This window comes from Pan troglodytes, chromosome 7 (assembly GCF_028858775.2).
Source record: "Pan troglodytes isolate AG18354 chromosome 7, NHGRI_mPanTro3-v2.0_pri, whole genome shotgun sequence".
In the NCBI taxonomy this organism is placed as follows: Eukaryota; Metazoa; Chordata; class Mammalia; order Primates; family Hominidae; genus Pan; species Pan troglodytes.
This window is the reverse complement of record NC_072405.2, coordinates 116,942,449-116,958,308: the sequence shown is the minus strand read 5'-3', so window position 1 is coordinate 116,958,308 and position 15,860 is coordinate 116,942,449. Positions and strand designations below refer to the sequence as shown.

The window sequence follows — 15,860 nt, the reverse complement described above, 5'->3', positions numbered from 1 at the left end:
ATCCTGCCTCAGAGTCCTGAGTAGCTGGGATCACAGGTGTGTGCCACCACGCCTGGCTAATTTTTGTATTTTTTTTTTTTTTGAGACAGAGTCTTGCTCTGTCGCCCAGGCTGGAGTGCAGTGGCACGATCTCGGCTCACTGCAAGGTTCGCCTCCTGGGTCCATGCCATTCTCCTGCCTCAGCCTCCTGAGTAGCTGGGACTACAGGCATCCACCACCACACTTGGCTATTGTATTTTATATTTTTAGTAGAGACGGGGTTTCACCGTGTTAGTGAGGATGGTCTTGATCTCCTGACCTCATGATCCACCCGCCTCGGCCTCCCAAAGTGCCGGGATTACAGGCATGAGCCACCGCACCTGGCCTAATTTTTGTATTTTTAATAGAGATGGGATTTCACCATATTGGCCAGGCTGGTCTCGAACTCCTGACCTCAGGTGATCTGCTTGCCTTGACCTCCCAAAATGCTGGGATTACAGGTGTGAGCCACCACGCCTGGCCTAGATAAAGATTTTTAATGGAAATGTTATAGCTCGTAACTTTGGGCTAGCAATTGAAGAATATTTTTACCAGGGAAAGCAAAACACTAGTTCAAAACTCTCCTGAGGTCGATAACAACTTTAAGATAACATAATCAGTAGTCAAAACAGACCATATTAGGCATAAAACCTGGGTGCCAAATGCTAATAAAAGAAAACATAAACAGTCTAAAAGTTTCATTTGTAACTATACAGGTTTCTCAACATAGAAATATAGTCATATATCACATAATGACAGGGATATGTTCTGAGAAATGCATCTTTAAGCAATTTCGTTTTGTGAACATCACAGTGTGTACTTACACAAACCTAAATGGAATAGCCTACCATATAACTAGGTTATACGGTATGGCCTATTACTTCTAGGTCATACCATATAGCACGTTACTGTACTGAATACTATAGGTGACTGTAACACAGTGATAAGGATTTGTGTATCAAAATATATCTAAACATAGAGAGGGTAATACATTGTACTATGATGTTATGACATCACTAAGAGACGGCTCCATTATAATCTCAGGGGACCAACCAAAATGTCATTATGTGCTGCATGACCATATTATGAAAGTCAGTACCTATCAACTAATAAATTCTAATTAAGTGTTTAATCCTTCTGATTTCTTTTTTAGATTTATTAAATTTCTTCTGGAGTTATAATTTGTAATATTATTTGATTATTCGATCAGTATTAAAAAAAAGAATACTTAAAAAAATTCCCTTTATCTGAGAAATGTGATTTCTCAATGTAGTGACTTTATACACAAAGAATTCCTTCACTTTTGGACAAAATTAATTCTATGTGGATTTTGCTGGCTAGACTGAGAAGAGATCATGAGGGTTTTGTGCGTTTAACATATTAACTCAGTTTTAATTTTGGTGTTACTTGTACCTTAATAATAATAGAAAACATATGTTTAATAAAATGAACACCAGAATACTCACTGCCTGTCAGCTTAGGAAATAAGATATTAACCAAACAAGGGAAGTCTCCTGATAAGGTGTTTCTTAAAAGTTGCAGCAATAACCACAGTTGTAGAAGTTTTCTGGGAAACCTAATGAATGATCCTGACCATAACTCTACTTAATGATAGCTGTGAAAACAGAACTGGCTCCACAAGGCAATCACCACATAGTAGTGAAAAACCAAATCCAACAATGACATAATGTGATAAATGTTATGGCCTACAATGCTAAGAACGGGTTATATATAACTAAAAGGGACAGCACTAAATACTAAAGTCAAAATGGAAAGACTATAAATTATTTTAAAAACTAAGCTGAAAGGCAGATTCTAACATATTTTGAATAATAGTATAGAGGTTTATATAGTAAGTAGTTAACATATTTACATTTATACTTAAATAATCTAAACTTCAATTATTGAGAAAATGTGACTAATGTCATGTACCTAAAAAGATACAGGTTGTTTCAAAACCCCAAAATTGTACAGAATGTCTTTTTATCAGTATTTTGGCAAAGGTGAGAAGCAAGAGGGAAGCCAGAGCAATTTTATTCAAATATGAATCATTTTAAGAATGAAAAATACTGTTACACACCCTATCAACACATAATCTTAGTAAATTCGTTCTTAAAATTTAATCAAGTAAATGTATGGGAGACTAAATAAATCAAGTAAAGTTGATTAAATAAAACCAGTTTCTTAGCTGTTTTTATTTATCATCCTAGGAGAACTGGATACTTTAATTAGGTTTGGAGTATGAAAGATACTGAAGTACATGTGGTATAAAATTAGAGATGAAAAATTTTGGAAAGCTTTCTCTGCCAGCTTTTATCCCAAAAGGATTGGAAAAGTCAAGCCAAAGGAAAGGAACCAAAAAGCAATGTTAGCATAAAAAGCTCCACCTTTGAGGCCTGTGTGGTCAAGCAGCAAGACTGGCATACTGAACATGTGACACGATGAATCCTTGATTTTCAGAAAATTCTAGTATACAGCCTCTTGAAGTTGGTACTTGGGGTGGATGCTGATATTGTCCAGGGGTATGTAATGTCTCATGATAAATGATGGCAGGATAAAAGTGATTCAACTTACAGTATTACCATTTTGACTTCATGATAAGAAATTCCAAATTCATCTTTATATTACAACAAATAAATTATAAAGCTGAATGAAAAGTTTTACATGAATCTGAGCTTATTGTGGTGGTCACTCCTTTAAGCTATACTACTGGATCCTCAGGCACTTGCCAAATATATTAAATTTTAAAGGGTATTTGATGGACAAAGTTGAAGAAGACAAAGTTCAAAGATCATTGACTTACAGCCTGGTATGTTTTTTGATCTTCCTCTCCTTGTAGTATCTCTGAGTACACAACATGATGGAAGTCCTGTGGTATGTAAGGGAGCTATGACAACATCAATTGTATCTGCATAGCTGTTACTGAGGAGAAAATATGTTTTCTTAAAAATCAAGGCACAAAATGATTAAACAAACCTTTTTCCATAGTGAACCAAATTTATGTTTTTGATGCAGCAGCCCAGATGAAAGGAATATGAAAAATATTTCATATAACTTGCATGACAGGAACTCAAAAGCTGATCTATATTATAATCAATATAGTCTAAAGAGTCTTCCACAGTCTTAATATTGTATATGTTTAACACAACACCTGAAGTTGTGGCATGGTGGTATACTAGTTTTCGCACCTTGACTGCACAATGTAACTACCTAGGTAGCTTTAAACAACACTGATAACTAGGTCCTAGCCCCAATTATTCTGATTTAATTGGTCTGATTTGTGACCTTGGCAATGATATGTTTGAAAGCTCCCCATCATGATGCAAAGGTTCTGCCAAAGTTGAGTACTTGGTATGGTGGAAAAGGTATAGGCTCTGAATTAGAGATTAACCACTAAGAGAATTTTAGCCAAATAAAAAACCAGCTTAAAGAAATTATCTGGGCCAGACACGGTGGCTCACGCCTGTAATCCCAGCCCTTTGGGAGGCCAAGGCAGGCGGATCACGAGGGCAGGAGATTGAGACCATCCTGGCTAACACGATGAAACTCCGTCTCTACTAATAATATAAAAAAATTAGCCGGGCATGGTGGCGGGTGCCTGTAGTCCCAGCTGCTCGGGAAGCTGAGGCAGGAGAATGGCGTGAATCCAGGAGGCGGAGCTTGCAGTGAGTCAAGATGACGCCACTGCACTCCAGCCTGAGCGACAGACGGAGACTCCGTCTCAAAAAAAAATAAAATAAATAAAAAAATACAAAGAAATTATCTGTAAAATAAAGATGATAATCTATACTTAAGTGTATTGCTCTAGATCTATCAATCATTCAAGTGGTAGAATAATATGTTAACAGACACTATGGGGATGCAAACAGCAAATTCCAGACTGTGTGACATTCTACAGAAAAAAAATCTGATTTCTTAAAAACTGAAATAAAAAAGCAAAGCAAAGCAATGGAGGAGGAACCTACATTTAGAGAGACTTAAGAGATATTTTAACTAACTGCAGCATTTGAGAACTTAGTTGGATCATGACTCAAAAAACAAATTGTAAAAATACATACTGTACATATTACATGTATTCTAAATATTTTTATGACATTTGAATAAGTATGAACAATTGGAGAAAAGGAGGGACACAGAAGAAATAAGCTGATGAAGCTGAATGGTACATGTGAATTTGTTTTACTATTAATCTTTTATTTTTGTATATTTATTGAACAAAAGTGCGATCATCACAAAATAGCAGATGTCAATAGGCATTCTGCCTCATCTTCACCTCAGGACTTGCCTGACAATTTGTTAAAATGCCATTAGAGCACTTCCCTTTTCAGTGGAAAGGCATAAAAAAATCTGTATCAAAAAACAGAAAGTAATATTTATCACAGAACTGCAAAGCCCCACATCAAACAGTATCCTCACAACACTGGATATACTTATTGACTTCCTGTGTTGAATACTGGCAGAAATCAGGGGAAAGACTGTAATAAGTAGTTCCTTCTCAGTTATCAAATAAGGTTATCAGACCCCCAAAAGCAAGACTCATAATGCATATTTCTTTTATTTGGGTATCACACCAAAAACATAAGTTTGGTTCACTATGAAGAAAGGTTTCTTTAATCATTTTGTGCCTTGATTGTTTAAAAACATGCTTTCTTATCAATAGCAGCCATGTTGAAGCAATTAATTCAGGCATAGCTCCTTTTTTTTTTTTTGAGGTGGAGTCTCGCTCTGTCGCCCAGGCTGCAGTGCAGTGGCATGATCTTGGCTCACTGCACGCTCCACCTCCCAGGTTCACGCCATTCTCCTGCCTCAGCCTCCCGAGTAGCTACAAGAAGAAGCGCCCGCCACCACGCCCGGCTAATTTTTTGTATTTTTAGTAGAGACGGGGTTTCACCGTGTTAGCCAGGATGGTCTGGATCTACTGACCTCGTGATCCACCTGTCTCGGCCTCCCAAAGTGCTGGGATTACAGGCGTGAGCCACCACGCCTGGCCCACACCAAAGTACTCTTTATCATGTGGCATACAAAGTGACACTACAAAAAGAGGAAATTCAGTCCTTTACACATTGTGAGCAGTAAGAACAGTATTTCTCAGATCCTTTATCCAAATACTTAGGAACTGATTTATCATTAGGAACTTTTACTCCTGACCACCTTAAAATTTGGCTAAATTTTCTTTTTCTTAGTAAATATATGTTTCTGTCTGTCTTCAATAGGACTGATCTTCAATGTTCATATTTGGAAATTAAAATTTTTTAAAATATTACGGAATTTTCCCTGCTATCCCAAGTGTACATTTTAGTAATTTGGGGTGCCATAGTTTATGAACTCTTTTAACATATTTTAGGGTACTGATATGAATAAGATCTGAATAGAGTTCATAAAGTTAAACAGTTGAAGTACTGGAAAAAATAATTCTGAAACAAGATTAAAAGGGAAGACAAACATTTTCACACTATCGCAGTAAATAGAAAATGTTTCTTGTTGTTATTGACTTGCATTGGAAGACAGAATAAAGATAAATGAATCCAATTTACAAAGATATGTTTCCTTAAGCTTATTGTAACAAATAACTTTCTAACAGAGCTGTCCTAAAATGTAAAGTATTGCCCTTTGAGGTAACAAATTCCCTTTCACTGAATATGTTTAAACAGAACAAAAAAAAATGTAAATGACAGACTGTGGACTATTAGTTAAAATGTCCAGAATCTATGGCTTTATGAAAAAATATTTACTACAACTGATGTAAGAACTTATTTCAGGAAATAGAGCAATCTTGAAAGATTAGAAGCTTTATACCTTAATTTTAATCTACGCCCAAGTTTATCCATTAATAAATATTGAGAATGAACTATATGCCTATACAATTCTTAGTTCTGAAGATATAATAGTGTATGAAGTTGACAAATCCCTGCCTTATGACACTTACATAGGGAAAGGGAGAAAAAAGCAAACAATAAGTTTACCAAATTTATCATATACAAACTTCCCCAGTCAATGTATACATTTCTGGCTAGCAATATATTTCTGCTTGAATAACAGTCAGGGATAATAAAGATCTTTTTTAAGTATCACTAAAGCAGAATAACAGTGAGTAGAGGTGTTAGTTTAAATCTAACTGATGCCCAAGTTGGTAGCCATAACAAGTTCATCCTAAATTCTAGGACACCTATTCTCCATTCCTTTGTAGAACAAAAAAATAAAAAACATCATGGCACATTCTGAAGTACTACTGTTTTATATAAGGGCTTTAGCCAAATTCTTCCTGTTTTAAAATAAATCATGTTAACATTTAAAATTACTCTTTCACTTAAACGAGTACTCATTAGTTTAACAAACATTTTTATTTTATTTATTTATTTTTTTTGAGATGGAGTCTCACTCTGTTGCCCAGGCTGGAGTGCAGTGGCGTGATCTTGGCTCACTGCAATCTCCGCCTCCCAGGTTCAAGTGATTCTCCTGCCTCAGCCTCCCGAGCAACTGGGACTACAGGCGTGTGCTACCACGTCCAGCTAATTTTTGTATTTTTAGTAGAGACAGGGTTTTACCATATTGGCCAGGCTGGTCTCAAACTCCTGACCTCGTGATCCACCCTAGTTTAACAAACATTTTTTATTTGTTACCCTCGGCCTCCCTAGTTTAACAAACATTTTTTTAGGCACTTAGTATCCATGAGGCATAGACCTGCACTGCACAAGAGCAATATAATGTAAGATACATTACAATTGTAAATTTTCTAGACACCACATTAAAAAAGTGAAATTAATTGTATTAATATAGTTTATTTAACCTAATGTATTCAAAATATTATCACTTCAATATTAATCAGTATAAACAAACAAGATGTTTACATTCTTTTTTCTTTCCATTCGAAGTCATTAAAATCCAGTGTGTATTTTATACTACAGCTCATTTCAATTGAGACTGGCCACATTTTAAATGTTCAATGGTTACATGTGGCTAGTGGCTATAGGAAGTAGAATATTTTACACTACAGCACATCTCAATTCAGGCACTAAATTTTCATAGGAAATACTTGACCTTAATTAGATTTAGACTGATTTAGATCATATTTAGATTTCATGAAATTTACAGTTGAAAAAGTAGATCATATATCTAAGTTATTCCTAATATATTTAAAAATTGTCCAATAATGGAACCAAGTATCAGTTTTTAATTAATAATTAAAACTAAAAATGCAGTCCCTTAGTGGCATTACATGAATTTCAAGTACTCAATAGCCACATATGGCTAGTGCTACTATACTGGATACTGCGGTAATATTTTCAGACAATGTAGCAAGGAGTTTCCAAAATTATTTTTTTCTCTTCCATTTTCTTTTGAACTGCACCAATTCCGGTCAAAGGACTGGTGAGGAGATTTATTTTTCCTTTAGAAATTATACCCTGCAGAGTCTTGCACAGAAACTGAGACAGTTCCTTTGAATCAAAATAGTCAATAGTCTCTTATTTCCAAAGTTAAGTACTCCAACCCCAATGGAGAGAAAGCTCTCAATTCCCGTTCATGACTGACAATTCTGCCATCCACCGTGCCACCCAAGCTGGAGATAACTTTATGGTTACCAGGTTGTCACTGAATCCTGTGTAATTAGCTAGCTAATACCTTTTCTTCTAGCTTTATTTCATCACCTTCCACTCTACCTTCAACTGTTGCTGCCTTAGTTAGGTACATATCTTTGATCACCTGGGCTATTTTAAGTACCTTCTAAAGCTAATCTTAAAAACACAGCTCAGGGACATAGATGTATATAATATATATATATATAAAATACATATATATATTATATACGTGTTATATATATTATATATATTTTACATATGTAATCACCCAAGTAACCACCACTGAGAGTAACATACAGAATATCCCCAGAACGCAATAAAGTTCCCTCCTGTCCCTGAGCCACCCTGTCACAGCCCAGTATCAAGTAGTGTGATGGATTTCTGACTAGTTTTGCCCTTTTGAACTTCGTGTAAATGAAATTACATAGTATATGTTCATTTGTGTCAGGCTTCTTTTACTCAACATATTATTTGTAAAATTCATCCATGTCATTGCCTGTACCAGTAGATCTTTTTTATTGTTATTTGGAATTCTGTAAGTATTCAAAAATGTATTCATCCATTCTCCTGCTAATGAGACTTTCCAATTTGGGGCCATTATGAATAAAGCTGGTATGAAGACTGATAATGTTGGTTTAAGTATTAAAATAACCCAAAATACATGGTCGATATGTTCTTCTTTCCCTCCCTTATATTGGAGTCACAGTAGAAACTGATGCTGTATATACTACACAGAATGAAATTAGACACATTCCAAATCAGTTTGCATTTTAAACAAAAGACAAGCCATGTATACCTTCAATTACTATACATGTTAAGTGCATGCAAGATACATTCATATCACATTAACAGCCACAAACATTAACACCCAATGAATAACAAAATTTGATTACATTTATTATAACATTTTGGCATCTGCTCTACATTTTCTAATGCATCAAGAAGAGACTAATCTAGGCAACACCAACAGATATTGCCACCCTACCAACCTTATAAGACAAAGCATGTAAAAGGTAATACGTAATCTTAAGATATATCTAAGAGGAGTTACAAAAAGTTTGTTAGTATAACTTTGACCATTTAAACAAGTTCAGTAAATTTGAGCATATAAAATTTCTACTACTTTATAAAATTAGCACCTGCTTATTTCCTTAAAATTATTATTGAAAAATTTAAGTCAAGATAATGCTTAGGTCTGAAACATAGAAAGGAGTAGTAATTTGTATAGATGCTATGCAAATACTATGCACAGATGTGTTAAATGACTGCCGTACCTCCTCCATGAAGGAGATGAAATTAAAACAAATCAGATGTGAAATCGATGTTTTATGAAAATTAATATAACAGCAAAATTAAAATTATTTCCTTCTTTGCCATAATGTTAATCTTTCCTAAACTAAATATTCTATAAGACACTCAATAAAAGTCATTTTATTGCTAGTGGGTTTTCTAGTATTTTAAAGCAAAAGCAGAATGACAAATATAGTATTAAAGTCACTATTCAGATTCATTCAATAACCACAAATAAACACGGATAGTGAACCTGACCTTTAAAAAAATTCCTCTTTTGTGGAAACATCACTTATACTTTGTACTACCATAAAGCTATAAATTCATACAAACTAAAAAGATGACTAAAATCTTCATATTTTTCTCCTTACCTCCCATTCTCTGGCTGCTGCTTGATTACTAGAATCCTCAATTGTTTCAGACTCCTCAATCTTTTTTACTACTATAAATCCAGGTTCTCTGGTATATTCGCCAGTATCTTCTGCATATATTTCTGGACTCCACTGAATGAAGAAGGCATACAAGTGATCTGTCCTGTTAGGAGAAGTGACTATTAATATACCTAGTATTCTGTGCTGCCAGAATTACAAAATTATATTTGTAAAATATCTTGATAAATCTTGAAGACTTAAAATATACACAAAATATATTGTTTTATATTAATATAAAAGGTCTACTATCAGGAAGGCATTAACTTAAAAATTTTATTTGGCTATATTCTGTCAGGTTGTTCTTTAGAAAACCAAATTAAGATTTTCCTTGGCATGTGTTTGACTAATTCAGATGCTGTATATTATAATGCTTTTCTTCTTTAAAGACACTAGTGATGGAAAAGGAAATTAGATACACAACTTTGACCTCATTCCTACAATAATCTAATGATCTAAAATACAAGTAAACAATTTATTAATGGCCTATTCTGAGACATTACATAGAATTTTCCAAGTTAATAGAAATGTAATGTCCTTAAATTTTAAATGATACTAGGAACATACAGTGTTGAGAGACAGATGATCTAATCTTAGAAATCTCAGGTTCCCCTTTTCAATGTTTTGTTTACTACACTAAAGCCAGTTGTTACATTCCCTGATAAACGTATTTGAGAGTCACACATACATTTCAAATATCTATGTTTTATTGGTTTTAATTAACATGTTTTTGAAAATTGATTATATAACTTTCAGCTAACATATACCAGTTAATAACCATGGTTCTAGAAATTATATTTTCAATATAATAATTTTTAAAATTGCCATTCTTTACGTGGCAGCTAACATATTTAAAAGGTGCTACATTTTATCTTTCAATGTAACATCTTACCTTTTTATCAATTTCTCACTATCTATGCAGCAGTTTTCCTAAGTTTTATGTCTACAATAAAGATCAGAATCCTAATAATACTAATTTGTAATGAATATTAACCAAGATAAAAGAATGAATATTAAAATAGGGAATTCCATGTAAATATTAAAACCAAGAATAATGAGAAAAACTAAATTTTTATGTCCATTTTAACTAAATATAGTTACATTTCTCATTGTAGTGATTTCAACATCACTGGAACGTTTGAATATCAGGCTCTGTCCCTTTGAGGTATTCATCAATTATGCAAATCATATTTTAAGATTACGCCAATGTTGTGGAAGACACACATTGTACTTACTCTATATATGGTGGAGTGGGAAAAGGGAAAAGAGCATTATCATTTTATGCCTAAAAGCTGTAGTCTTCCAAAGCAACATATAAAGATTTTCCAAGAGGTACACAAACGTGTAAGATGGTGCTAAGGGAATCAATTCGCGTATCTCCAATTTCCATATGTTACTCTTTGCTCATAATAATCTGCCTAAAAACAGTATGGTCAAGATATTTTACAGATTTCCTGTTATCTGCTTTCACTAAAGCACTTTTTCTAATTTATAAAAGAAGGGCATATCTTCACCTATTCAGAATTTACAATGGGATATGCCCTACAGTATAAAAACTTTTAGGCTGCCCAAGATTGGTGTTGAGACAGGAAATGATTATAAAGACTGGGTAATAAGTCCTTCTGTATGTCAGGTTGTTTCTCATTAATTGATTTCCACAAAACTGAAGGAGTTTTCAATGGAGTTGTTCACTGATGATCACTAAAAATATTGTGACAAAAATGATTAATTTTTGGAATTATATAGAAACAAGTTTAAATAATTGAATGACATTATTAAAATGAAACTCTCTTCAGTCTCACTGACTTTTCTATGAACAAAGCTTCTCAGTACTTATAAAGAAAAATAAAAGGGAGAGGCAGAACTGATGCTGAGTCCTATCTCATCCTTTCAATGAAACATATTAATCTATCAATGGATATAGGAAAGGTCTATCTATCTCCTTAAGACAGGCATTTCCTATGATATTTTACTTTTTATGTGTAATACCTTTGCTCAGCAGTATCTTTTCAAGTATGTTAGTGTAGCATTATCTTAGAAGTAGAGATAGTATCTTACTGTCTAGCAAAGGGTAACCATGCTTACTGTCCGTTATAAAAATTCAGGTTCCCTAAACTTATGGTTCCTCTTCTGTAAAATAACCCCAGGTATGTGCAGCTGTCACTTGGCCTTCTTCACATCCTTTGTGGGAAAGGAGGTACAGAGAAATCACACAATTGCTGATGCTCTGATTACTGCTGTTGTACAGATGTTTGTGCTTTCTCCCAGCATGCACCAAATGGAGGCAGACTAAGTTGTTGGCTTGCAGGTAGCCTAAAACCTTAAACCCTTTACTATTTTTACAAAAGTCACAGAAAATGTTAAAATAAATGCAATTTCAATATACACACACACAGATATGTAAATGTGTTAAGTATATGTAGTTTGTTGCAAAGAACTATAATGGGGATAAAAATATAGTACCTTGTAATGAGTTTGTGTGAGGTGGTATTATGGAAATACAAGTTTAAAGAGAAAAAGTAATGATGCAATGTCTAACTGTTAAAGTAATTTTAAGTGAATAATAGTACAGGGAAAGTTGTTATAATGTTTCAGTTCTACTGGGTATAAGTAACACTATTTACTTAAAATGTAAAAATTGACAAGATAGTACAATAGACATCTTTTACAACCGCTTAAAACTTATGATGAAAAATTTAATTGTGCAAAGGGTACACACAAATATTGTGAAGACCACTACATCCTTTTAGTAGCTAATTTAGTGTCACGTATATAGAAGATATTTAATATTTGAAGAATTTTTAATATAAAGGAATTATACACCATTAGCTGCCTTCAGGAAGGAGCTATATCAAATAATATTTTGATGAATCTTCTTGCTCCAAGGTATCTTAAGTCTCTTTACTACCCAAATTGGATATTTGTTCACATTTTTAAATAATAAACTACAAAAGGGAATGCAATTAAAAATGGGGCAAATTATAAAGTAGGGGCAAAATGGTTTCAAATAGACATTGTCTGCTTTTAATCATAAACTATGTTTCAATAGTTTATCATTGGTATTTTGACACACAAAATAATTTTAGTTCAAAGAATCTCAATAATGCTCTCAAGGTGTCGTATGGGTTTTTTACCTTTCTTGTGGCACAGCAAACCAATATTCATGTTTCTTATCTCTCTGTGCATACTGTTGCATTGTAGCACTTGCTTGAGATACAAACGTTTTCCTCATTGGTTTTCCAACTCTGAGACACAAGAACTTATGTAATCGATGCCTTCGCTTTTCTTTTAAAAGTGCAGAACCTAGAATTGAGATGCAAACAGTGTTTATTCAATTCTCACGCACCAAGTTTAGGTAGTTTAGGTAACTTTACCTTCAAAATTCTGACAAATAGTTACAGAATAAAACCTCACTTTAGTGGTGCTAAAGTACATTTTCTTAATTTATATTTTTTTTCCTTCAAAGGTAAAGTCACAGATACAACATGACTAAACTTAACAAAAGAGCCAAGTTAATGAACAAAAATTATGTCTAAGGACATTAAGAAAAAAATGTAAAAGTTTCAGAAACGTTGTTACATTTTCAACACCCATACTAAAGCAATCATATATATACACACACACATAGTATATATATAATTTTCTACATATTCTCTATCAGTCTTTTTGAATGACATCTAAATAACTGTAGAAGTTTTAAAGGTATACTTAACATGGTTGTTTCAGACAAAAATTTAATGAAGTTTCTAATGCTTTTACATGTATACAAAATTGTAATAAAACAGTCAATAATATGTTAGATTCTGCCACCTGTTTGGACAGTTAATTAAGAACGAATTAGTTCTAACTCTTTCAACCAGAGGTGCTGATAGAGTATACTGAGGGTCTGAATATATAGGTGAATTTAGGAACCCAGACATTGATTAGCTTACCAAGGCAGCACACTGGAGGAAATAGCACTTATAGTCAGGAGACCTGGGTACTCATCATGGCTTTTTCTGTGCAGTATTACACAAGGTAGATAATCTATGGGAACCCCACTATTTTCATGTGGTTAAAACGATGAGCTTTCACCATTCTTCTCATAATTGGACTAGACACTTTTATATTTATTACATAATTTTATTATAAAGTCATAAAGATCAGAAAGTTTGAATATTTCTCTATTACAGAATATTAAGTAACTTAAAATTACTTAAAACTAATTATTCCGAAAAAAGAAGAAACCAAATGGTAACAGTTTAGAGATGACTGTTTAAAAACACCTATCAATTTTTGTCCTTTTAATATTTGGTTATAATAACCTCCCCTAACCCCATTAAACCCCCAACCCCCACAACAAAATTAGTCCACCACATCATCAGCTTAAACAGATTATTTTATCTTTTTCAAAGTTTTTATAATGTAAGGTAACTATCAGATGTAGTCAAAGATGCAGTCAAAGATCTTCAAAATATAAGGTAACTATCAGATGCATTTTCTGTCTTTGATGTTTTGAAGAATGCTGGGCAGCATTCTTTAAAATGTCTTAACAATACAGATTGTTAATAACAACTGGATGTCTTAATAAGCAAATGGTTAAATAAATTTTAGGGCCTTTAAAGCCATGTTTTCAAAGAACTGTAATCACATAGGAAAAGGTTCATGACATAAAAAAGCAGGATACAACAGTATAGTATAATCTTGATTTGATGTAAATAACAAATTAACACGTATGATTTTGTTCTATAAGACAGACAGATATATTGAATGTTAACAATGATCATCTCTGGGTGATGAATTCCAGAAGATTTTTATAAATTTTCTAGAATCTTCCCATGTTTGCCAAATGTTCTTTACTGAACATGCATTAGTTTTGAATTAAAAAAAATTACAGAATAAAAATATTAAATCTTTTATAGAACTTGGTTCAAGTATTAATATATGAATTATTTTAATATCTACTGAACACAGCCCTTAGGTCTTCAGGATATCTCAACTGCATGATGAAAAGAAAATTCGGTATTTTAAAAACTGACCCAAATCTTGTGTACTGCTGCAGGGAAGGTAAAATGGTGCAGCCACTATGGAAAACAGTACGGAGGTTCCTCAAGAAATTAAACATAGAGTTACCACATGATCCAGAATTCCACTCTGGGAATATACCCAAAAAAAACTCAAAGGAGGGATTCAAACGGATATTTGTACACTAATGTTCAAAGCAGCATTATTCACAATAGCCAAAAGGTTGAAACAACCAAAATGTCCAGCAACAAATGAACAGACAAAATGTACACACATACAATGGAATATTATTCAGCCTTAAAAAGATAGGAAATTCTGACACATATTACAGAATAAATGAACTTTGAAGGCATTATGTCAAGTGAAATAAGCCAAACATCAATGGATAAATATTGTATGACTCCACTCACATGAAGTATCTAGAGTAGTTAAATTCAGAAACAAAGTAGAATGTTGGTTGCCAAAAGCTATGAGGAAGGGAGAAAAGCAAGTTACTGGTTTTTGTTTTTTATTTTTTTGTTTGAGACAGCATCTTGCTCTGTTGCTCAGGCTGGAGTGCAGTGGCATGATCATGGCTCACAGCAGCCTCGACCTCCTGGGTTCAATCAATTCTCCCATCTTAGTCTCCCGAGTAGTTGGGCCTACAGGTGTGCCCCATCACCACATGTCTGACGAATTTTTGTAATTTTTTTTTGTAGAAACAGGGTTTTGCCATGGTGCCCAAGCTGTTCTCCAACTCCTAGGTTCAAGCAATCTGCCTGCCTCAGCCTCCCAAAGTGATAGGATTACAGGCGTGAGCCACCATGCCTGGCCAACTTATTGTTTAAGGGGTACAGAGTTTCAGTTTTAGAAGATGAAAAAAGCTCTGGAAATGGACAGTAGTGATGATCTGCATAACAATGTGAATGTACTAATGCCACTGCATTGTAGATATAAAAATGCTTCAAATAATATATTTACGTTACATTTTACCATAATTTTAAAAAGTTAAATGGTAAATTTTATTTTATGTATCACAGCAAAACAAAAATCTTTGAATTTAAAAAATGAAAGAAAAGTTCACATGTGAATGGACTAGTCTGGGATAAACATTCTAATAGAATATCAGAAATGTTAGCTAAGTTAGTTGTTATACCCCATTTAACCCATAATTTATTAACAGAAGCACAGTATATTAGAAATAAAAGACTGAAAATAGTGTAATTTTCAGAAGTAAACAGTACCAGAAAACTGACAGATAAAATAGTGTTTTTATTTGTCCTGAGGGCAGGTTTTTAAAAGAAAATAATTAGATGATGATGATGAAACTTCTCGATACGTGGAAGAATTCTGTAAGTACACTTTTAGGTTTAACTGTACATTTTATAAAAGATGGGATTACAACTTTGGCAATTAAAATGTTATATATGAAAAAAGACATTTTTAATGGTAACACACCAAAAACTTTTTAAGAGAAAATGGAGTGATCAAAGGTATTATACAGCTTTTGTGCAATTTCTCAAGAAATAAATTGTTTAATGATACGATGTAGTGAGCCAAGAAT

The 15,860-nt window shown here is 33.5% G+C and overlaps 1 protein-coding gene across 12 annotated transcripts in view; it reads right to left on the bottom strand.

Annotated features, from left to right (window-relative positions):
- Positions 1 to 15,860, bottom strand: part of OXR1 (oxidation resistance 1) — a 303,412-nt gene that overhangs the window by 29,143 nt on the left and 258,409 nt on the right. For all 12 annotated transcript variants that reach the window (XM_001158863.6, XM_009455785.4, XM_054656937.2 and 9 more), the window contains 2 exons: positions 12,448 to 12,616; positions 9,257 to 9,419 (listed from right to left, as the gene is read on the bottom strand). In XM_001158863.6, coding sequence (XP_001158863.2) covers positions 9,257 to 9,419; positions 12,448 to 12,616 — 332 coding nt within the window. The remainder of the gene's footprint in view (positions 1 to 9,256; positions 9,420 to 12,447; positions 12,617 to 15,860) is intronic.